Source organism: Melozone crissalis, unplaced genomic scaffold, assembly GCF_028551555.1.
Source record: "Melozone crissalis strain CALT ecotype California unplaced genomic scaffold, PUWL_Pcris_2 ptg000064l_1, whole genome shotgun sequence".
Lineage (NCBI taxonomy): Eukaryota > Metazoa > Chordata > Aves > Passeriformes > Passerellidae > Melozone > Melozone crissalis.
Genome location: NW_026535842.1, coordinates 445,236 through 470,301, shown reverse-complemented (window position 1 = coordinate 470,301; position 25,066 = coordinate 445,236). Strand labels below are relative to the sequence as shown.

The following is a 25,066-nucleotide window of genomic DNA, read 5'->3' as shown; positions in this document are numbered from 1 at the left end:
CAGCAACCAGGTGCGATCAGCAGACGCCAGGAGAAAGAAAAAAAATAAACACAGCAAAAGGAATCACTGCCACCACTGCCAGGCCAGAGAAAAGTGGCTTCAAAAGGAGTATGAAGGTGTCTTATTCTTGTGAAACACTCAGGAAGCTGCAGCCCTGAGCACAGCCAGGGGTGACACAGGATCCTCACTCCCGAAATGCTGGGTGAAGGTGCTGCTGTCCCCAGCTGCTGGTCACCTCCACCAGCTGGGGCCTGTGCCAACAGGAGGCTGCTCTGCTCTGGGTCAATTCACAGTCAGAGCCAGGGGCAGGGAAACTGCTCCAGCTGCACTTGTGTGAATGGCTGGGAGCTCATTCACAGCCTCCCTGCTGCTGGCAGCAACCTCCAGCTCCAGGGCAGCATCAAAGAGCTGCAAGGCAAAAAAGGGCTCCAGGGCCAGCTGCCTGCAAGCCAACATCTGCCCCTCTTCAGCAGGGTGATATTCACCCCAAGAAAACACCTACGTGTTCTTCCTGACACCCAGAACTTGTACTGAACTTCTCTGGCCCTTCATCTCTCCTGGCTTTGCAACTGCCCCTTGACAGTGTTCCACTTTTACACAAATAAAGTCAAAATATACACAGATATTAATTCTGTGTTAGTGCTTAGATCCCCAGAGGTCACCATGACACAAACAAGACACTGCTCAAGCAGAAAACACGTCTCCAAGCAGAGAAGAGCCAAGCCTGACCCTGGGCACAGCTTACAAAACCCGGTGGGCTGGACACCAAGAGCAACTCAGGGAAAAGCAACACCACAGATCCACTCACTAATGCAGCACAGCTGTCCCAGATTTACCCCCCTATAACACCCTGAGTTTGTTCTGTATGAACCCCCAGGGGCTCACCAGAAAGGTAAGGGCAGGGTTAATGTCAGCTGGGGTGCTCCTGGTCCTCACCTTGCTTTCCTGACCTACACAAACTTTACAGCCTTAAATCCAGGACTGATGGCAAGAGATCACCCCTGGGAACAGACACAGAGCTGCTCCTGCATCCAAAGTGACTCAGAGTGGCATCACTGTCATTTCAGACATGCCACAGCACACCAAACCCCGGGGATGTTTTCCCCTGCTCTACCTGGCTCTCCTTCCTACACGTGGCATGTAAAACAATGGCCAGTGGCACAAACAAACATCTGTGAGGGCTCTGAAAATAGAACCTGCCCCACAGAGCACATCTGAATTTCAAATGCACACAGCAGCCTCCTTCCTGGCTGGGTGTTTCATCCCAGCTCCCTGAGAGCAAAGGGAACATCTTTCTGTTTGCTGGGTTACAGGTGGGGGATTTTCCCCAAGCTGGCCCAGCTCTGCTCCCAGCTAAGCACACAGAGTTTTACAACACACTTTCCTGGTCAGAGCTCCAGAGGCCACTTTCAAAAGCTCCTAAGGATTCCTGCCCCAAGGCCAACACTTCTGAAGAGCTCCTTTTAATCTGGAAACAATTCTGTGAGCTACCTTAAATAAAGCAGCGTTTCAGGCCACTGTGAATAATTCATCAGGTACAGCCTGGCACGTGTGCAAGCCACAATTATTCACAAACATTTGTGTTTAAGCAGATCTATAGATGGCAAACATATGGTAGGCAGCAGCGAGAGGCTCGTTTCTGTTTTTATCTCCCAGCAGAGAGGTGTGCTTGTGCCCACTTCCCCTCATTACCGGCAGCAGAAGCACGGCGTGGGCAGCTGGCAGACGGGCAGGAGGGTGCCAGCAGCTCCCCGCTGCAGCCCCGGGGCAGAGCTCACCTTCAGGTCCCTGTGGATGATGGGGGTCTTGCACTGGTGCAGCCTGGCCACGGCCTCGCAGGTGTCGCAGAAGATCTGCAGGACCTCGCTCTCGGTGAAGCCGCTCTGCAGGCGCTGGTTCATCAGGTTCACCACCTGCCCCCCTGCAGGACACACAGGGAGGGGTGGGGTGACAAATCACAGCAGGACAGTGAGATATGGGGTCCCCAATCACAGCAGGGACACAGCTCTGACCATCCCAAACCACAGGAGGGACACAGCTCTGACCATCCCAAACCACAGCAGGACACTGAGCTCTGACCATCCCAAACCACAGCAGGGACACAGCTCTGACCATCCCAAACCACAGGAGGGACACAGCTCTGACCATCCCAAACCACAGCAGGGACACAGCTCTGACCATCCCAAACCACAGCAGGACACTGAGCTCTGATCATCCCCAATCACAGCAGGGACACAGCTCTGACCATCCCAAACCACAGGAGGGACACAGCTCTGATCATCCCAAACCACAGCAGGACACAGCTCTGATCATCCCAAACCACAGCAGGACACTGAGCTCTGACCATCCCAAACCACAGGAGGGACACAGCTCTGACCATCCCAAACCACAGCAGGGACAGTGAGCTCTGACCATCCCCAGTCACAGCAGGGACACAGCTCTGACCATCCCAAACCACAGCAGGACACCGAGCTCTGACCATCCCCAGTCACAGCAGGGACACAGCTCTGACCATCCCAAACCACAGCAGGACACTGAGCTCTGACCATCCCAAACCACAGGAGGGACACAGCTCTGATCATCCCAAACCACAGCAGGACACAGCTCTGACCATCCCAAACCACAGCAGGGACAGTGAGCTCTGACCATCCCCAGTCACAGCAGGGACAGTGAGCTCTGACCATCCCAAACCACAGCAGGGACAGTGAGCTCTGACCATCCCCAGTCACAGCAGGGACACAGCTCTGACCATCCCAAACCACAGCAGGACACAGCTCTGACCATCCCAAACCACAGCAGGACACAGCTCTGACCATCCCCAGTCACAGCAGGGACAGTGAGCTCTGACCATCCCAAACCACAGCAGGACACTGAGCTCTGACCATCCCCAGTAACAGCAGGGACACAGCTCTGACCATCCCAAACCACAGCAGGGACACAGCTCTGACCATCCCCAGTCACAGCAGGGACACAGCTCTGACCATCCCAAACCACAGCAGGACACAGCTCTGACCATCCCAAACCACAGCAGGACACAGCTCTGACCATCCCAAACCACAACAGGACACCGAGCTCTGACCATCCCAAACCACAGCAGGACACTGAGATTCGGAGTCCCCAGTCACAGCAGTGACACCGAGCTCGGGACTCATTTTCTTATTTTTCTTCCAAATAGGACTTCTTTTGTCTGACCAGAGGAATAAAAGGCTGGATTTGGGGCACCCACAGTCCATGGATTAGTCTGCCTCACGTAAGCAAGAGCAGGGAGCAAGGGAGACACACAGAAAACCCACACGGTAAGTGGCTTGGCTGAAGCTGTTGACTGCAAAGAATTAAAAATCCATCTGTAACAAGGGAAACTCTGCACAAACAAAAGCAAGTTTTCAGGAACGAGTCCTGGATTTGTCTCAGCTTTGGGGTTTTGTTGCTGTCAAGGCCTTTCCAAAACAATCCTGAGGGTTTTTCCTCCTCTAAATGCCCCAGACAGACAGAGAAAATCTCCTTTCTGAGGCTCTGGTGAAGCAGGACTGCATCATTCCACATCACAAGGCTGGAAAACTTTCGTGGTAGGAAAGAAAAGCTCAGTTTAATGAATACTACAGCTGTGAACATTTTACACCCAAAATGAATGCAGTTCTGCACACAAAGGCACTGATTTGGTTTGGAAACTGCCGGCCACAAAAGGAAAGTAACAAGGGAAAATCAGAGAGTAACGAGCATTGCAGGGGAGGGCTGCAGGCAGAGCATCTGGCAAGAGCCACGTGAGAAAAGCCACCTCCCTGCAGATGGGAGGAAACTCCTCACAGAGATGGGTTTAACTCATCAGCCCAAAATGTGGGTGCTGCACTGGTGGGTCTGTGGAGAGCTCAGGTTTGGACCTCCCTCACGGTGGGCTCTGCACATGGGGCTGAGCAGGGATGTGCCAGCACTGCCAGGCCTGTGCTAACACCAGCCTGAAGCTTGAAGAGATATTGTGGGTGATTCCTTTAGCAAAACTGCCCCAAAAGTTCCTCCTCTCACCAGCAAACAAAGCAGCAAAGAGGACGTGGCAGAACCGCAGCCTGCACTGGGCCTGCTCACACACATCTATATGTGTGAAAATGCTACCATGCTCTTGAGTTCAAAGCCAGACAGGCCCAAAAATACCCATTTCCATCAGCTGCCACCACCCAAACCAGCCACAGGCTCCTGAAGTCACCTGGCCAAAACATTATTTTTGCTGAACGCTCTTCTGTGAGAAGACAGAATTTGAGCCCAGCACATGCATCATGTTCCAAACACCACATCCAGCCACAAAGATCAAAGCCTTGGGACAGATGGAACAGCCTGTCTGGCTACAGACAGCCAAGCAAAAAGGTCAGAGGTAAGAGGAATGCTTTTTGGCCGCCCATTATCCATGTCCTGCTTCTTCCAGAACAATCCTAGCCAGGCTGATGTGGAACAAAGCTTGCAATGAGATTAAAGTGAAGAAAAATTACACTCCTGGCTGCTTAAGAGGAGCCACCTCTTGTGTGGAGCATCCTAAAGACAACAGCAAGATGCATTTAAGGGTTCTCCTTCACAGCAGAGGGGTACAGGACCACCCTGGGCAGCAGCAAAGATGGCACCAATCCCACTGTCAGTCCTAGACCTGGTTTGCTCAGCTCAGAACAGCTCAGGGACAGCTCTTGCTCCAAAGGAAGATGTGCAAGGTCCCTGCAGGCACAGAAGGACAAACCCCACCCCGTGCCCAGCCCCACTCACCCCGGCAGAAGTCCATGAGGATCAGCACCTCCCACACGTCCCCACTGCTGACTGAGTTGATGCTGGAGTCGATGTAGCCCACGATGTTCTTGTGGCCAGACAGATCCCGCTGCAAGACAGACAAATCCACACGTGGAACAGCCAAATGTACACAGGGACCAGCCAAAATCACACATGGAACAGCCAAATTTACACAAGGAACAGCCACATTCAGGACCAGCCCCATCCACACATGGACCAGCCAAAATCACACGTGGAACAGCCAAAATCCCACCATGGACCAGCCACATTCAGGACCAGCCCCATCCACACCATGGACCAGCCCCATCCACACCATGGACCAGCCAAGATCACAGCATGGACCAACCAAAATCCCACTATGGACCAGCCACAATCAGGACCAGCTAAATCCACACCATGGACCAGCCCCATCCACACCATGGACCCTCCTCATCCTCACTTTCCACCAGCCACCATTCCAAAGGCACCAAAGACAAGAGAAAGCAGCAGCAATGAAACCCCAGTAAACAAGCTTTGATGTGAGATCTAATCTCACATTTCCCCACACAGCCCAGAGCTTCCCTGCACTATCCCAAACTACAGCAGCTCACTTAAAAGGTATTAACCTCATTTAAAGCTACTGCAGGAATCACACACAGAATTGCTACAGGTAGGAGTTTCTGACATCCACCCCAAACCTGCACCTCGAGTGGTAAACTCACAAAATGAGGATTTTATATTTCCCTCCCCACCTGGCAGCTGCTCTAAATGCCCATCAGTATCTTTGAATACAACTTCAAAAGTGGCACTTCCACGTCTACCACGCTGCAAACAAGATTAGGCAAATCTATTTGGATCATCTCCATTTTGTCTTTGTTTAGGGAAGCTAAGTTTGAAACAGCTATTAAAAATAGCTATCCCATCATATAAATCCTTGGGCCCAATAATCTGGAGAAATATCCCAGAGCTTATTACAAATACTTTACATTTCAACAGCCCTGGCAGCAGCTACCCCACAAATACAGTTTTAATCTACCAACCTCAGTGATGCAGAGATAACCTTCATCCCAACCCAGGATTAGAAGATGCTGTGATACAGATTTATCTCAGGATGGAGGTCTGCCATTCATGCACTGATTGCAGTTCAGGGATATCAGAATCATCAGCCTTTTCTCATCAGGTTTAAAAGGCTGAAGTCTTGAGATCCCAACTGAAGATTGTGAGACTGGATTCCAACATCCCCAGCCATGCTCACATCTTCTGCCCTTCCTTTTCCCATTAAGCCATGCAGCTCTCCCCTCCTTTTCTGCAATTCCCTGGCTTTTTCAGGCTTATCTTGTCCCCTGAACAGGAACTTTAGAAATAGTTCAGTACCAGATTTTCACACACTCCAGAGGCCAGGATTTCCCGCATAAAAGCCGTTTTTGCTAGGAAAAGGCAGGGTCATGAGCAGAAGCTGCCCAGCCCAGAGCAGGCACTCACCATGATCTGGATCTCCCTCTTGCAGACCTGCAGGTCGTACTCATTATTGACATACATCCTCTTCAGGGCACACTTCACCCCATTGCTCGTCCTCACCAGGAACACGATTGCAAAGCCACCTGTGGGGGACACAAAATCACCTGCTCGTTAACCAAAAACCCCTTTGTTCCCAGCCCTGTCCCTGCCAGGGGACAGGGGGACACTGAGCAGCTCCCACTGTGGAAATGCTCCTTCCCTGCCCCTCTCCCAGCTCTTTTCTCCAGGAACTCACAGGGATCCAAGGGGGCAATCTTCAATTAATGGCCACGAAGTTAACACCCAGCATCTCCATAAAAACAAGCAATTACACCAGTTCCTGGTCCTGCCAGACAGTCCCTCATTGCTCCATTAATTCCCATTATGAAGAAGAAAGCTGAAGGACAGCAACGCTGCCTTGGACAGAAATCAGAGCTACAGATCACCCACTGAACCACCAAAGGCCTGAACTTAAAAGGCTCTGCAACTCTGAAGCATCTAAGTTACATTACAAAGCTGATTTGTGCAAGAAGCAAAAGAAACATCTCCCACATGCAGTTTGATGTTAATGCTTTTAAATCAGGACAGAAGAACAAGGGAAAAACCCACAATTCATTCTGTGGTCATTGCTATTAGTGAAGTCAGGATTCCCAGGATAAATGGACTTGTTTCAGATGAAGGCCTTTCACACAGTTCCATGGATGGGTTTGTGCTCATGGTTATTCAGCGCTTGCATGGGCTGCCCCCATCCCATAATGCCACACTTGGGTGAGATTTACTGACAAGGAAAGAATGAAAAAGAGCAAATAACCAGACAACACTGCTGTGTGTAATGTACAATTCTCCCTGGTCGTTTTCAATGGTTTTTATGACATTACACCTCGACACAGGGGTTACACACACAGGTACCTCACTGCCAGCACGGGGCTCAGCAGGAACCTCTCCTGGCAGCCCAAGCCCAGTTTTACACAGCACAGCCACAGCACCAGGGCAGGCTTTCCCAGGAAACCCCACTGACTTCCAGCGGCAGCCCCACGAAGATGGGACAGAAAGAAGAAACAAAACAAAAATGCCTTCTCCTCCCTTTCCCCCCCCACAAGAAATATAAGCATCATCAAGCCTTCAATTAAATGTCTGGAAACTGCAGCCAGGCTGCAGAATGGGCACTCCAAGTGAGAGAAGTGTGCCATGGCCCTGGGATGCAGCAGCCACAGCTGCTCCAGCCCCCTCCAGCTCCGGAGGGGCCTCTGTGCACAGCGCTCGATTCAGACCCAAAAATAACCCTGACTCTCCCCGAAGCTGCTGCAAGTTGAGCATCTCAAATTACAACTCATTTTTAAGGGCTTCTGAACCCACAGCAGCAGCCTCATTGTTCTCCCCAGCCACGTTTGTCTCGTTTCTGGAGAGCAAAGCTGCACATCCCGCTGTGAATCTTCAGCCCAAAGGGTGCCTGTGGAAAAGAGCAACACAGCACTGCACTGACTTTTCTTCCCCCTCTTATACCCCACAATGGAGCCAGCAAGAAATAAGGGACCACAACCAACACAATTTCCCCAAACCCTACTTTGCTAACAGCCTGTATTTTTCAGAATCATTGGAGAGATCAGGTTTGGGATCCTTTTTTTAAAATTTCTGTACAGTATTTCCATGGATCTCAAAAAAATACTAGAGGGAAAAAAAAAAGAAAATAAAAAAACCCCCCAAAAATACCACAAAAACCCCAATAATTGTTTTTTCAAAGTTTATTACAGTCCCAGTTTTGGTTTTGGTAATAACAACACTTTTGGGTTTCCCTGCCCCCAAAGTGAGCAGCTCCACCCCAGGGCTCAGCTCCCTTTTCCCAGCCCTGGCCAGCAGGACAGGGCATCTCCGTTTACAGTGCTGTGCTCAGCAGAAAGAAACACGAGCTGAGCAGCAAAAACACATCAAAAATACATTTGCCTTATCTTTTAACTGCTGACAGCTGCCTAACCCTTCCTCCACACCACCACCAGCACCTCCTCAGCCTCCAGAGCTCCAGACCACAACCAATGTCTCCCTCATTATCCCAGTCCAGCCCGCAACTTGGCTTAGTCCTGGTTAAGTTGAAAGGAAACGGATCAAAGACAAATTTACAGGCAATTATGATGGAGCCCTGCCAGATGCACATTACAGGACCATTTACTCCTCTTCTCAGGGAGCAGCAAGACAGCAGCGGGCACACAGAGATGATGATCCTGGGATGTGAGAGCCAAGGTCAGCTCGGGAGCCTGTGCCACACTCAGGCACAGCTTAGAGTGCTCCAGGCACCAGGAACGTGCCCATCTCTCTGCTGGCAAAGCCTCTTTGCCAGGGCACGTGGGGAAAGCAAAGGCACGGGACTGGCGCAGGCTTCAATAAATCCAGGAGCAAGAGCTGAGCCTGAGTCACCTCAGAGGACAGCTCTCCCCTGCACATGTGCCTCTGCTCTAAGGTTCTGAGGGAAATTCAACTCTCTTCCCCCAGCAGCCAGCAAAAACTGAAATACCCATTCTAAAATGTGGGAAGTCATTTCTGTGTTCACCCTGAAGACATGTGAATACTGTTGAGCAGGCAGCACACAGGCAGCACTGGGTCACCATCAGCTCAGAGCCACCACCAGCTACAGGGCTCTCTCTGGGGAAGTTTTTTTGGTGTCTCTTTGGTGCTTTAGGCCTGCCTGAACTGCATGGGAACACAGTTATCAAGCCACACACTGCTGCCTGACTGCTGTTCTTGCTAAAGGGTTTCAGGATAAGCTGAAAAAATACTGGGAAGTTCCAATTATCTCCAGTCAATACAGATGCCAGAGCAATTTTCCGTGCAGGTTTGAGTCAGGGCACTGGCCAGCTGCCAGTTGTGTTTTCAGCCCTTCTGTAATTTCAGCAGGACGCACAGCTCCTCACAGCCAGGCAGGCACTGCTGAACCAGGGGAGAGCAGCTGCAGGTGAGGGGAGAGCTGTGCTGAGCTCCAGGTGAGGAGAGAGCTGTGCTGAGCTCCAGGTGAGGGGAGAGCTGTGCTGAGTTCCAGGTGAGGGGAGAGCTGTGCTGAGCTCCAGGTGAGGGGAGAGCTGTGCTGAGCTCCAGGTGAGGGGAGAGCTGTGCTGAGCTCCAGGTGAGGGGAGAGCTGTGCTGAGCTCCAGGTGAGGGGAGAGCTGTGCTGAGTTCCAGGTGAGGGGAGAGCTGTGCTGAGCTCCAGGTGAGGGGAGAGCTGTGCTGAGCTGCAGGTGAGGGGAGAGCTGTGCTGAGTTCCAGGTGAGGGGAGAGCTGTGCTGAGCTGCAGGTGAGGAGAGAGCTGTGCTGAGCTCCAGGTGAGGGGAGAGCTGTGCTGAGCTGCAGGTGAGGAGAGAGCTGTGCTGAGCTGCAGGTGAGGAGAGAGCTGTGCTGAGCTGCAGGTGAGGAGAGAGCTGTGCTGAGCTGCAGGTGAGGAGAGAGCTGTGCTGAGCTCCAGGTGAGGGGAGAGCTGTGCTGAGCTCCAGGTGAGGGGAGAGCTGTGCTGAGCTCCAGGTGAGGAGAGAGCTGTGCTGAGCTCCAGGTGAGGGGAGAGCTGTGCTGAGCTCCAGGTGAGGAGAGAGCTGTGCTGAGCTCCAGGTGAGGGGAGAGCTGTGCTGAGCTCCAGGTGAGGAGAGAGCTGTGCTGAGCTGCAGGTGAGGAGAGAGCTGTGCTGAGCTCCAGGTGAGGGGAGAGCTGTGCTGAGCTGCAGGTGAGGAGAGAGCTGTGCTGAGCTCCAGGTGAGGGGAGAGCTGTGCTGAGCTCCAGGTGAGGGGAGAGCTGTGCTGAGCTCCAGGTGAGGGGAGAGCTGTGCTGAGCTCCAGGTGAGGGGAGAGCTGTGCTGAGCTGCAGGTGAGGGGAGAGCTGTGCTGAGCTGCAGGTGAGGGGAGAGCTGTGCTGAGCTCCAGGTGAGGGGAGAGCTGTGCTGAGCTCCAGGTGAGGGGAGAGCTGTGCTGAGCTCCAGGTGAGGAGAGAGCTGTGCTGAGCTGCAGGTGAGGGGAGAGCTGTGCTGAGCTCCAGGTGAGGGGAGAGCTGTGCTGAGCTCCAGGTGAGGGGAGAGCTGTGCTGAGCTCCAGGTGAGGGGAGAGCTGTGCTGAGCTCCAGGTGAGGAGAGAGCTGTGCTGAGCTGCAGGTGAGGGGAGAGCTGTGCTGAGCTCCAGGTGAGGGGAGAGCTGTGCTGAGCTCCAGGTGAGGAGAGAGCTGTGCTGAGCTCCAGGTGAGGAGAGAGCTGTGCTGAGCTCCAGGTGAGGAGAGAGCTGTGCTGAGCTGCAGGTGAGGAGAGAGCTGTGCTGAGCTCCAGGTGAGGGGAGAGCTGTGCTGAGCTCCAGGTGAGGGGAGAGCTGTGCTGAGCTCCAGGTGAGGGGAGAGCTGTGCTGAGCTCCAGGTGAGGGGAGAGCTGTGCTGAGCTCCAGGTGAGGGGAGAGCTGTGCTGAGCTGCAGGTGAGGAGAGAGCTGTGCTGAGCTCCAGGGATTCGTGGTGGGCTGGAGATGGAATGGTCCTGCAGCCATGCCAGCAATGCCAGCCAGGCACAGCACTGCTGCTGCAGGGCACCAGTGCAGCCCCTGCCTGATCCCCCTCAATGCTCTGCATGCACACAGCCCAGCACTGCTGCTGCAGCTGATCCCCCTCAGTGCTCTGCATGCACACAGCACAGCACTGCTGCTGCAGGGCACCAGTGCAGCCCCTGCACTGCTCAGATCTCCCCAGAGCTGCCCCAGGAACACTCAGCCTCCAGGGACAGCCAGCCGGGCATTTTAAGCTGCAGCTGTATCAGCAGGCACTTAATTTTAAGTGCTCTGCTGAACCAGGCACAAAGCCACTCCATTTGCACAATTCCAATACTCACTGATCCTTATCCATCCAGAATTATGTCATATTTTGCCTTATCTCACCAGCCACAAGAACTTCCTCAGCTCTTACCTTCCCAAGCACAAGGGCAGGCTCGCTCAGGGTTTGTTTTCCCCCAGTCAGGACGCTGTGATCCAGCTGCAGGAAAGCCACAGTGACTCCCCTGCACGGGGTGTTTCCAGCTCACCATTCCCAAAGCTTCACTAAAACACTCAGTAATGTGGTTTTGCCCCAGCCACAGCCCCCAGCAGCTGTCACACAGACACTGCACGTCACCCATCACTGGACAGCACCACCTGGCAGCACCAGAACCATTCTCTCTGCTGCTGTGCTGGGAAGCCATCCTGCACCTCTGGCTGCTCTAACTGGAGCAACACACAGTCATTCAAAAAAAGAAAAGAAAAAAGTTTTCCCCGAGTTGTGTACATACAATAGTCACTCCTCTCAACCCAAACCATTCTGTGATGTGATTCTTGATCCTAAAGCACCAATGGTTTTGGGCACCTTTCTAGAGGCCCAGGTGCCCTGGGATCCCCTGAGCAGCCGGGGCTGCAGAGACCCCAAAAACCTTCCTGTGACTGCTGGAAGTGGCACTGGGACCCCAGCAGCCCTTAAAACATCACCACAGTCCCACCAAGCCAGCAGTGCCAGGGAGCAGAGCCAAGGGAAACAGCCCCACTGCTCCTGCCTCGCGCCACGCTCTGCTCCGACCCTCCAACAAGTAAATATTTGCTGCTGGATTTTAATATGGGCTTTTTATTTCAATAATAGCTCCCCGTGATTTGCATTAGGATTACAGTGCTATTTTTGTGGCTATTAATCTGCACCAATGTATTATTTCTGCTGCCTTTATTCCACCCTTCCATTGCCCAGCAGGAGGGTATTGCTGCACATACCTGCTGCAAACACACCATTTCAAATCCCATTCTCCCCCGTTTTTGTGCCACTTCTGAGCTCTTTGTTTCCAGGACAGGATATTTCACTCCAAATTAAGCTTTCTGTTCCAGCATTATTCCCTGTTATTACTAGATGTGCCCACAAACCAGAGGCAGCACTGGGAAGTGTTCTGTGTGATACATAACGAGGGGCTGGAATGAACAGGATCACTGCACATTGCTTTTTCTGCTTTGTGAAGCATCTGCAACACCTTCAAAGTCACAGTGTGTCAGCACTAACATCTTTACAGACAAATACAACCGCCTCATTTTGTTTAGAAAGTCATTTGAGGCGTAATTCAGAAGGCACAGTAATGAGGCAGACTTTGCATTAGGGCTGTAACATCCAAGATCATGAAAATACCAAATACCATGAAAATCTCCCCTGGATTCCAACCCCAAGTTCCTCCCCTACATGCCAGTGCAGCTGTAACCCATCTTTCCCCCTGGAACGATGCTCTGCACTCTTTCCCAATGATGCAGCACCACAAGGCTGGAGGGACTCACAGCAGTGTGCTTGTACTAACGTCCTCCTTTGTGTTTGCATTTTGTTGTTTTAGTACTACATGCTGGAGAGACACGACACTCGGGGTTTGGGATTTAATTAGTGCCTGTGACTCACTCTCCCACCCAACTCCATAATCCTCTGCCTACAGTGGGGTATTTCCATGCCATTTTAGAGCCATGTAAGTGAGGATTATTCACCCTCAAGCTGCAGGCACACAAAACACACGGTCTGTCCCAAGGCACAGGCTTGCATCACCTCTCAGGAGTACACAGATAAAATAAAGATAAAATAAAGATAAAATAAAGATAAAACCATAACCCAGGCTAAAAATCCAGATTTTCTGCACCTGGGGTCACCAGGCTGAAGCAGGCTGAAGCACAGAGCACCGACAGGGTGTGTCAGCCACAGGGGTCAGGGGACCTGCACAAGTGTCTGGAGGTGGCAGTGGGGACAGAGGGGACACTCAGGACACACCACACACACAAATAACAGCAGCAGGCTCTGCTCCAGGAGGGCCTGAATGTGGATCTCTTACTACACCCAAATGTCTGTAAACAGTGCATGTGTTTGTGTACATGTGTGTTACAAACCAGGGTCCAGTTTCTGAATGAGAACAAAGCAAACCCTCGTGTCCTGCCCAGCTGAGAAGAGCAGATAATAACACTAAATTAAACAGGGCCTCTCTCAGCCCAGACTTTCTACCTCAAAGGAAATAACAAGCTTTACTTAGTTGTTTTTTGTTGTATTAAGTTCCTTGAATTATTTAAGCACAACAGTGCCGAGGTGAAGGGGCTGCTTCAGGCCTATCCCAGCATCTCCCAGGGCAGAATTTCAAGGAGCTCTCAGTGCCTGACCCCACCACACTCACCTGAGCAGGGAGTTAAACACACCAAGAGCAAACAAAAACCTGGGTGGCTCACTGAGCTTTCAGCTGGGGCTCCATCTGCTCCTCTGGGCTGCTTCCATGCCCCTAAACAGCACTTTAAAAGGTTTCACCCTGGAGTGCAGATAGAACTGCTCTGGGAAACTTATCACATCAGATCTCGAAACATCAACCGCAATTAAATAGTCTGAACATTTAAGTTTTATCTTGAGGGCAAAAAAGAAAGGGCACACCACTAACTCCAGCTGAAAGGAGCAATGGTCACAGTAACTCAAATTTCAGCCCCGTTCTGACCATTTTAATTGGCTGTAGGAGGCAATCAGAGCCCCAGAAGTGCAGGGAAAGTAGATGGCACCCAGATAAAGCAGAGAGGACATCTAGTATTTCATGACAGGAAACCTGAAACGTGCACAGTACCAGGAGAATCAGCTGAATCCTGCATCTCCCCAGATGGAAAATTAGCTAAAAAGGCATTTTTGCAACAAGATCAGGAATTTAATAGTGAGCATACTCTAAAGAAGACTGCAACAGTTACAACCGTAAAAAGTCAGGAGAGCTCAGAGCTAAAGTGAACATACAGGACATACAACTATTTTCTGAGTGTTTCTAGTGATACTTTAGTGGAAGAAACACAAGGGACAGATACAGGTTGTGTGTCAAGCCAGCCAAGGGCAGAATCCTCCTGGCCTAGGACAAACTCTTGAAGAATATTCAAGCTTTGCTGGGTAAATCCCCAGCTCCCCTTCCCTGCCTGCAGAGCAATGTGCTCAGCTTGTTATCTCCCAGCAAATGCTGGGGCTTCCCAGCCTTCATCCTGCTGCCAGAGCAGAGGAAACTGAGAAACTGGGAAACTGAGGGGGATTCTGTGCTCACCCAGCCCATATCCACAACAGCAGCAGCTCTGACAGGGCAGGAACAACTCACTGCTTCATAGTGCATGCAGAGAAATACCTGTCAGCCCCACAGCTCCCAGAGCTGGGCACTGTCCTTGCAATAATCACCATTGCAGGCAGCCAGAAACTCCCCACACAGCTCACACTGGAGCTGGGAAGGCTTTTACCTGCACAGAACAGCAAGCAGAGCAGGCTCAGGCTGGCCAGCAGAAACCCCTGAGCCAGCCTCGGGCTGCGTGAGCTCCCCAGGCACGGAGAGCCCAGCACCTGCCCACACAAAATGCAACCGGGACTCGGTGGGAGGCGGGGAGAAAAAGGGAAAAAAACCAAAGAACCAGCTTCAAAGACACCTCCAGAGCCCATCACCAGGGCAAAGGTCTGATGCCACGAGAGCAGAACAGCCCAGGCAAAGCCCTGCTGATCACAAACCCTGCTCACTCCAGCCCTTCCAGCCCCAGCACTGCTAGGGCTTTGGGCTTTAAATACCACCAGGAAAACCTGAACAGAACACCCAGCACATCTCAGCAAAGGACTCCTCTCCAGGTAAAACAAAGGCCTCAGCTCACACAGAGTTCATGGGCCAGACTCTCAGCCAGGGGAAAGCAGGGCCACACTCAGCCCCACACAGCTTTACCACAGCTGAGAATCCTAATGTGATTATCCAATATTACCAACATAATTACAGGGCCCTTGCTTAATGTCACTGCTGCAATATCTAGGCCATGACAGGACAGATTTAGATTTACAAGCTCCACCCTCTCCTGGTAAATAGGCAGGACGTCACCATGGCCAATGTTGGTGTGGCAGCCCCAGCCAGGAGTGCCTGAACTGTGCAAAATGATGCAGCCAGGAACCCCCCACAGCACCAGCACAGCCTCTGCCTCTCCTGATTTGAGCAGAGCAAGACTGGTTGTCTAGGGACTGTGGCAGTTTTGGGAGTGAACACTCAGTCTAACAGCTGTGATGCTCACAACAACACACAGACACAAAATAATTATACAGTCAGAGGCATTTTCACTGCATGGACAGCATGGGAAAGCATAACTGCCTCTTGTCACTTCTCTGGGGCTGCTTTAAAGCCATGCAGCTTCATTTCTTTGCATGTTTCAGGACCCCAACTCATGACAGACCTCACTCCCCACACAATCAATCCTGCAGCTCCCAGGCAGGCCCATGGAGAAGGACAAACAGGAAGCTGTAAATCACAACACAGCAGAGAAAGGAGGGGAAGGAAATGAATCTCTGCCATGCAGCAGCATTTCAGAAGCCTAAAATAATCACTGGGCCAGATCCGGGCTGTGCATTAAAGGCCCTCTCTGGTCAGAAGCTGCAGTCCAAGGGCAGCAGGGGCTGAGGGCAGCCCAGGCACCCCAAGCCAGGGGCATCAGAGCCTCGCAGCATTTGCAGTATTTGTGACAGCAATTTCATAACCAGCAGCAGCTCACTGGGGGCTCTGGCTGCCTCAGCAGGAAGCACGCTGAGGTGTTCACGTGGGGGGATTTGCTGGGCATGTGCTCTGCTGCACAGCCCTGTGCATCCACTCCGTTTCTCCCCAACGGGCAGACTGGCAGAACCAACGCTGACAGAACGGTGTTTTATTGCTGTGCAGCAAGACACGCTGCCTCCAAACAGATCACTTGGCAAGGCAGGCTCAGTCCCTCTCTATTGTAACAATTTTAGTCCCTGAACTTCCACCGTAAGCCCGAAAAAAAAATAAAAATTAATGGGTCATGAATAACTCGGGGCTTAAAAAAAATTTAAAAGAATCATTTGTTTAGTTATCAGTCAGCCCTTTAAAAAGCACATTTCAGCTGCTATTATTCCCAGCAGCTGCTAATAGCATCTGAGCCCTTGTTCATCTCCAAGTGAAATTAGCACTGGCATCAACATGCTGTGGAGCATGACGGGCTGAGTGAACACGGCTGGAAATGCAAAGCCAGCAAGAAGCTGCAGCAACTGCAGGCAGCTCAAGAGCTTCCCTGGAAAGGCCAGGGAGCCGTGAACCACATCAGAAAAAAGCAGAACCAGTCGAGCAGGGAGCAGGCTGGAGCTGGAGGTGAAGAGGAGGGAGAAGGCAGGATGAAGGCCAGGCTGGGACGAGCTGGGCTGGCTGCAAGGCAGAGCAGGCCGTGGAGAAATGTCATGGAAACAGCACACTCCATTGGGGAAGCAATTATGCAAGGACCCTGGGACAGCTCACAGCAACAGACAAGTCAGGCATGCAGGAATTCTGGTTCCAGCATTCGGGAATTCTGGTTCCAGCATTCGGGAATTCTGGTTCCAGCATTCGGGAATTCTGGTTCCTAGGGCAGCACCCAGACATGCTCCTGAGCACGGCAGCAGAAGCAGAACTCCACATGTTCCATTCAGCATTTAACAGGAAAAAATATCAGCTCTACATGAAACAGGGCTTTGAGCTCTCCAGACATGCACAGGTGAAGAGGGAGAGGCATGAACTATTTGTCTGCTCATTTGTCAGATGTCTAGGAACAGGAAAAGTTTAGGGGTCCAGAACCTGCAGTCTTGTGACTGTTACCCTGCAACCACTGGGGATTGAATTCATCAGCTCAAATGAACTTAAGTAATTGCTTTACTTACTTATATCCCAACTTAAATAATAAATATACCACTAAATGCATCAGTTGCAGAAAAACTTTCAAAGGTCTTCTTACGTTAAGTTTAAAACAAAAGCAAAAGGTAGAAAACAACCACCTGTCCCCCTCCAGAACTAGCATCATTTTAATTTTTTAAAAATCCAGTACATTTACTCCTGTCGCATGTGCTGCTGAGAGCTGGGTGAGCAAGGCTGAGTCTGTGTGTTTCTGTGGCCCCTGAAGAACAGCAGATCTCCAGAAGATGCTGTGTGTCAGCTCTCACAGCACGGTGAGCTGTACCAACCATCACTGCCTGTTCCTCACAGCCTCAGAACAGGCAGAGAGGCAGCAGCACACCAGCGTGCTCTGGCACCAGGGAACGGCCAGGGATCCCCAAGGAGCAGGGCCAGGCTTTGTTCTGTGTTTGCATTATGTGACACAGGGCCCTGGCCCATGATAAAAGTTCCTGGGTGCTATGGTGACATGAATATTAATGACCCTGTGATTAAAACACCAGGCAAGGAGTCATATTTGCATTTAATACAAGACTGTCCCTGCTCTGCTACACGGCCCTTATCAAATGGCTTCATCTTCGTGGGCTTCAGCTTCTCATTTGTGAAATAATTTGACAAACCTTCCCTGGCACCATCTGTGTGTCTGCTCTGCAGAGAGGGGACGGGCACAGGCTGTGGCACAGAGGCACAGGTTGTGGCACACCTCACACCCAGAGCCTTTGTGTTCTGCACAACACCTCAGCACTTCAAACTGCAGCTGGAAATGCAGCCCAGAAACAGCAGGGTAACTCATGTGCACATATCCAAGTACATCTGCTGACTCAGAAGCAACAGGTAGAGGCTGAAAGAAAGGCTCTGACGTTCAGCAGGTTTGCTCTTGCCAGAAATGTCCCCAGGGATGACAGGACAGTGTGACCTGCCCGTCCTGCCCTCTCTCCCACACTGTCCCTCCTCCAGCACTTGCCACCCCACACATCAGGGCCCTGTGATGCATTTCTTCATTTCCTTACAAACACAGCCACAGGAACCAGCAGGATCTCAGCACCTGAGTCCCTGCACACACACAGGGGCTGTCACAGACCCTTCCAACCCCAGAGAGGGTTTTCTTTCACAATCCCAGGGTATTGTTCATGCCACAGCCATCTGCATACCCCTGGGGTTACACACCCCTAGCCAAAGGTCATGAAGAGCCATTAGAGCAGAGCCCAGGGCCAGCAGCAGCCACAAAGAACCTTCCTGTGGCCATCAGGGAGCATTTCCCATCGATCCAGCTCCCTCTCACAAGCAGCAGCTCAGTGCCAGAGAGGTCTTTATGGCCCAGGTCAGAAGCCATTAATCCTTCAGAGGGTCACAACAGGTAACTCAGCTAACACTGAATTAGCAGGGAGGTCATGCAGAGAAGGCACAGAAGGCAAAAGGTTTCCATTTCCGTGCTTCTCGCATCAGCACTGATTTCCTGTGTTCCTTTTAAGAATTTCAAACCACTTTGGAAGTCCATATCACCCTCATGAACATTTGAATAGCACCCCTATAGAACCTGGGATGGGGAAATCACAAAAACATGTATAGCACACCAAACCTGGTGCCTTGGAGAGAGCCTGATGCTCAGTGACAGCACAGGAACCAGGCACATCATGTCCTCACGGAGCACTCTGCACATCTTTGAGACAAGCCTGGGTTTATTCCACTGCTGCCATTTGTGCAGCACAAGCACACATCAGCCCTGCAAGCATCACTTTGCTTGCAGAAGGAGACACAAGCTAAGATGATAGCTGAACAACAGCTGTGCAATTAGGCAGCCTCAGATCCTGCATTTTGCTCTCACACCCTCGAGAACAGCTTGTCAGGTTGCTCTAAGCTCACACTGGCACATTTTGGGGCCCCTACCACAGGCCTTTGGGAAGGGAAACTGCTGTGTGCCTGACAGTGAATGGAGATCAGCTCTACCTGCCCTCATCACAGCACAGGCAGCTTCCAGCTCAGCTGTGAGGGGATGCACACGCAAATCCCAGCTCAGGGAACTCAGCTGCTGATGGCTTTTTTTATTTTTAATCTATGAGATCACCCGTCACTGGTACGTAATTTCTTTCTGCAAAATCATGAAGCAAAGCAGATGCTATGAGCATCTTGTTCCAAAAATGTCTTTAATGCAATCCTGCAACACATGGCCCAGGGTCCTGGTGTCAGCAGGGCTTCTGCCACAGAGCAAGTGTGAATTTACACCCAAAGCACACAAGTGCCAAGAGCTTCACTGAAATCACAGCGAGGCAGCGCTCGAGAGGAAACACAGACTGCAATTAGAGCACCCAGTCTGGAAGGGCAGAGATCAGTTCCTGACTTGGCCACACGTGCTCTGCATTGCTTCACCTCCTATCTGAGCTCCCAGCAGCCCTAAAAGGGTGGAAGGGCACATCCACAGGCTGTGCCAGGGCTCAGATACTCTGGGGAGTGAGGGCTGCTGGCATTAGCGGAGCTGCAGCAGCTCCCCTCTGTTTCACTCTGCTGCATCACACTCAGGGCAGCTGACAATAACCTTCATTTCATTTAGTGGCAATTCCTGGACCTCCTACAAAAGGAGAAAGTTTCCATAATGACAAAAAGCCACAAATGAGAATTACCTTGCAGTGCCTCACTTAAGCCTTTCCAAATCTTCTCCTTGTGCTTGTAAATCACTGTCAGTATTGTTCCTGCTCTCAAGAAGCACAGCAGCCAGTATCTGATCCAAGGAGGTTTGTTTCCAGCATGACACCACCACAAGGACATCCTGTGCTGTCCCCATCCAAGGAAGGCAGCACCCCTTCCTGGGAAACTTACTCAGTTACCTCTTGTTATCAAAGATAACTCCTCCATAAACCAATTCTGCTCATGGCATGTTCTCCTCAGAGACTCCCTGTCTCCTTCCACATGTAGAACACAAGTAAACACTTAGCACAAGAGCAGGCAAATTGGTTGTGACTTTCCAGAGCAGCAGCACCAGCCCTGCAGCTGGCACGCTGCCTTCCCCACGGGCACAGCCTCAGCCTGCCCAGAACACCTACCCTGAATAAAGTCACCTTCAAGGGAAGCAGCTGCCAGCCCCTGCCCAAGGGTGCAGCACCCAGCCAGTGCTGACCCCTCATTAGCCATGATTAATGCAGTGGGTCAGCCTGGAAGGCAAGAGGTGCTAAATCCAGAGTGGATTCCAGCTTGTCTTCAGCACATTTGTAACTTCCCACCTGCTCTCCTCGAGCTGCTGACAAGCTCCTGCACAAAGGGGAGAGGGCCCGTGCCACAATAAAAACACTATGCATGTGCAACCAGAGGTTAGCAGCCTTTAAAACTACTAGAACACTTCTGCAAGACCCCAGCTGGAGTTAAACCATGCATTACCCCCAGGCAGAATCCCAAAACTCGGCTTTATTACACTGACAGCTTCATGGCAGGAGTGCTGAAACAGGAACTCTGCTGGTTTCACAGGGAAGTTCCTTCCTGGGATGGTGACTGGCTGGGCTAGCACTGCCTTGGGATGGTGACTGGCTGGGCCAACGCTGCCTTTAAAGCAGCTTTTAGCTGCCACAGCTGCTCCATAAGGAACCAGACCCCTTCTGTGACAGCCTGCACAAAGCTCATGGGCCAGGTCAGTCTCTGGCCCACACAACTTCTTACACACTTAAATGCACTAACACCTGCTTTTCCTCCCTGATTACATCTCAGGACACAGCACACACTGTCCCAGCAAAAGCTGAGCTGCTAAAAGCACCAAAACACTTGGGATACCTCAGCATTTAGCAAAGAACTCCCCTGGGATCCTTCACAAGTTCCCCTGGTTCTACTCTCAGAAAAACAGACTGCTGGAATCAAACATCCTACCTGGCAGAGCAGAGTGCAGAGTACATGTTCTGCCCCACAAGAAACAGGGAAAAAATTAAAAAATAAGAATCACGTGTCCCATTCCGAGAGGAGAAACAGTTTAATTCCTAATCCAAATGTCCCTGGTCAGCTGATTAGCAGCTGGCCCTTGGCTGAAGCTGGAAAGCAGTAACTCACAAAATACACTTCAAAGCAATGTCCTGAACCCAACCACACTGGAACTGGGTTGAGGATCACATAAATCTGCAAAGCGTTCCTCAGACGGGGTTTGCTTTAAAGTGAGATCATTTCAGAAGAAGCTCACGTGTGTTTCCAGTGGCTTCAGGTTATGGTGCTGCAGGGGAGGAGGTGCCAAGGGAGGGCAGGGGTCAGCAGAAAGCCTCTGCCCTGGGCACCTCAGGGCACGGGCTGGGCACGCAGGGCTCTCCCAGCTGCTTCCCACATGCACTGCCCTGCAGCTCTAAGGAAAGTCAGGATGGATCCCACAATGTCCCTCTTTTCAAAACAGAGGGAAAATACAGCTGGCAAATGTAGGATGATTCTGTGACTTTGGACTGGTTTGTAATACCAACCATTAAATGCTTTCAAATCAACATTAGTTACAGCACACAGGCACGTGCCTGAAAAACTCCAGTGAGATATCCAACAATTATTAAACCCAAATCCCTTACTTGGACTTCAACTTACTTGAAGGGGAAAAGACCTTCAAAAAAGTACAGTTTTAAAAGCAACTTTTCACAGAGCTGCAGAAACTCAGCCTGTACTTTTTGCTAGAAGCAGAGCAAGACAAACAAAACCCTGCTCAAACACGTGCCCCATGGATGTTTACACACCTCGGCTCAGCTCAGCACTCTCACAACACTGAGCACAGAGTCACACAAAACACAGAGGCCCCCAAAAATGGGACACTGGGGCAATCCCCGACCTGGTTTAGCTCACCCGTGCCTTGTGGGACTTTGCCACACACACAGCTCTCCCAAACTCCTCATTTATGGCAACATCCTTCTCAGTGTTCCTGCTGCTTGGATCCCCATCAGAGGGACACCAACCTCCCCAGAGCTCCAGCATGGGGCTCTGGGATGGGGTTCTGTTGTTTTGGTTTTTCCCCTACACACAGGCAGAAACAAACAGCAGTATCTGATTTGGTCCAACGCTGTTTTGGTTTATTTTCAGAAAGAAAACAGCAAGACAGCAGCCTGACTCAGCCCCACACTGCAAGAGCTCCTGGGCATTCATTTCAGCTCTGTGAGACACCATTCACCCCAAAACCAGCCACAACACCCCTGAGCCAATTCTGGGGCACTGTGTAACTAAACCTGGCCCTGGAGAGCCCCAGGGCCAGCAGCACTGCCCTCCCACCACAGATAATCCCTGTGCAAACTTTGGGGGCAATTGTCCAAGAGCTTATTTGTGCTTTTATATGGATTAGAGCAGGAGAGCTACAAGGACCCAACCAGGAACCAACTACTGCAACACCCTGTTTGTAAAACCCCACTGATTCACCATATCCCAACACCACAACCAACCCCTCAAATTCCTTCTGCATTATTTCCACCTCCTTCCTTCCAAAAGGAGGGGATGTTCCTCCCTGCCAGGCAGGCAAGTATCCGGGCAGAACTCTTTTTCAGGGGAGTTAAACCACGCAGGTTCACCAGCAGCAGGTATTTTGGGGATCTACACAAGAGCCCAGAGGCACGTGGAGCCATTTGGCACCTGGCACAGGCAGTGCTGCAGCCAGGGCACGCTCCCCATCAGCAGCAGGGTTGCTCAGCAGAATTCAGGGTGACCAGGCACAGCCAAACCCCAGCGCTTCCATTCCAAAACTTCTGCTCCAACACCATTCATCACTTCATCGCTTCTCTCTTTTACATCTCGTATTTTTCATGTTTCACAGGCTGCACCCAAACTCAGCCCTCCCCACTCCCTCCTAAAGCAACTGGGATGAGAGGTCCTTCCTCCCCAGACAGGATACTCCTCCTCCAGAGCGCTTCCCAGCGGACTTTTCCTTTCAGCACAAATAGCCAGGAGTTGCCTCTTCAGCACTGCTGAAGCACCACTGCAGCTACAGAGAGGTTCTCCAGGCGTCAGGAGTGCAGGGACTGGGCTGCCCACGAGCTCCCCAGGTCTCCAGCTGAGTCAGGGAGAAAAGGCTGTTCACCAGCACACCCAGAGCTGCAGCGCTCCTGAGCCACGCTGCTCCCCAGCACAAAAACCAGCAAGACAACCTGCAGACCAGCACACACCGCCCTGCTGGTGCCCCTTGGAGGCTCTGCTCTGCACACAGAAGGATTTCACACCGTCTCACCGGGAGGGAGGTACCTGGGCAGCACCTTCCACCAGAGCTCCCTCTGCCTCACAGTCTCACAGCGCTCAGCCTGCACGCATGAACCCAGAGCTGCATCCCACAGGCAGGAACCAGGAGGTGCAGGGAAGAGCCCCCAGAAGCAGCAGCTCCCCCAGGACAGGCAGGCAGGGAAGGGAGGCTCTTCCCCCCCAGGCAATCTGCGCTCCCACCTCCACCTCTGCAGCAGCAGCAGAGCCCAGTGACACACACACGGCTCCTCTTCCCGGGGCAGAACCTGCCAGCACATTACTCATCAGCAAAAAAAGCCTCTGCCTTTCCCTGCTACCAGGATGAGGCCATCCTGCATTAAAGGGAGACTGACAGCTTCCCAAGTTGAGTTCATGTGGGTCCTCAGCTCCCAGGGCCAAAAGGGCCTTGGAAATACCAGCCCAGGCAAACCTATAGTGCAAATTTCAAAGGAGAAAAAATCACTATAGTTGCTAGGTAAAAGCCTGGCTTCAGTGCTCCTCTCAGCAGAACACACCAGAAACCAAGTCTGAAGAACAGCCACAGACCTATTTTCCTGCACACCGCGGTGAATTCTTACAAATCTGAACACAGGCAGCGTACACAGAGTCCCTTTTCCATTTTAGGGCTCTTTCTGTAAAAGCCAACACAGGTCCTCCCACTCAGCTCTCTCCCAGCAGCTCTGCTCTCCCTCGCCATCAAAACAAAACACTGCTTGGACTAAATCTGCCCAGGATGCTGCGCAGGAGGCACCAGGAGCAGGTCTAAAGAGGCCAACACCTCCCTGAAGGTCGAGGCTAAGGTTACCAGGCAGAGCCGTTCAGGAGGCTCCTTGCAGCCCCAACAAATGAAATGTAAAATGATAGTTGGAGCAGCAGAGCTGGTTACAATTAAACAAATGCCACCAGCAGCTTACTGCACTGCAAGGCCTGCACACGTCATGAGTTCTGTAACCCCCAGGATTCATTTTTAGGTCTCTGTTTTATTTGGGGGAAAAAAAAAAAAGAAAAAAAGGCAATTGGGATCACCGCTTCGCGTTGCAGACATCCCACACACAGAGAAATCCCTCATCCCAGGTCACAGCCAGTCCTGCTCAGCCTACCTATGTGCATAACAAGGAATTTACTCCAGTGTTTTAATCCTCTCTGCTCGAGGTGGCAAAGGAGGTAACAGCTGAAGAAAGTTTAAGAGCAGAGGACGCTGCTTTCTTTATTTCCAGCACCTTGTTCTGCACCAAAATATATGACAATTTTGGTTTGGGTGTTTCTTTTGGTTTTATTAATTCCCACTTTAGGAGAAGTGAGAAACAATTAACTTCTGAAAATCCCCCAATTCCTAAAGCATTAAAAAAAGCGCCAAATCTAGCAAACCCACACTGGATTTACAGATGGGAACACCAGACACATCAGCCTGCAGACACCACAGGACCGCAATTCTGCCAAGGACAATGAAACATTCAGCAATCTGGGGGTCAAGGAGCGGGCTGGCTGCCCGGGACAGCCCAAGGCCTCCCAGCCTGGGGAGGGGAAAGCCGCATCCACGGAGCGCTCGGAACGGCACCGGAACCTCACCTTCCGCCAGCACCTCGTCCACGGTGACCTGGTGCCGGCCGATGCTGAAGACCCGGCCGATGTAGCCGCTGCCGGGGCCGCTGCTGCCGCCGCCGCCGCCGCTGCTGCCCGCCCCGGGCCCGGAGCCGCCCTGCTCGCGGCGAGAGTCGAAGAACTTCTTCATGTCTCAGGAGGCGGCGGCGGGGCCGCGGGGCGATGCCGGTGTCGGTGCCGAGCCCTGCGGCTCCTGCCGCGGCCGAGGGGGGCCGGCCTGGCGGGGCCGAGCCGCGCTGTCCCCCGGGGATCACACCTGCAAAAGCAGCGCGGATAACGGGCCTGCGGCGTCACCCCCGCGGGCCCCGCCGCGAGCCCGGCCCGCAGCGACCCTGCCCGGTACCTCGCAGAGGGCGGCGGGAGCCTCCATGCGCCCCGCGGGGCCGGCCTGCGCAGCC

The 25,066-nt window shown here is 52.0% G+C and overlaps 1 protein-coding gene across 2 annotated transcripts in view; it reads right to left on the bottom strand.

The window, feature by feature from the left end:
• Positions 1–24,845, bottom strand: part of AAK1 (AP2 associated kinase 1) — a 57,688-nt gene extending 32,843 nt beyond the window's left edge. The window contains exons 1-4 of one of the 2 annotated variants that reach the window (XM_054289133.1): positions 24,636–24,845; positions 6,226–6,344; positions 4,744–4,852; positions 1,779–1,921 (exon numbers count right to left, since the gene is read on the bottom strand). In XM_054289133.1, coding sequence (XP_054145108.1) covers positions 1,779–1,921; positions 4,744–4,852; positions 6,226–6,344; positions 24,636–24,798 — 534 coding nt within the window. In that variant the 5' untranslated portion in view covers positions 24,799–24,845. The remainder of the gene's footprint in view (positions 1–1,778; positions 1,922–4,743; positions 4,853–6,225; positions 6,345–24,635) is intronic. The other variant, XM_054289132.1, reaches the window with a different exon arrangement.
• Between the last annotated feature and the right edge of the window lie 221 nt (positions 24,846–25,066).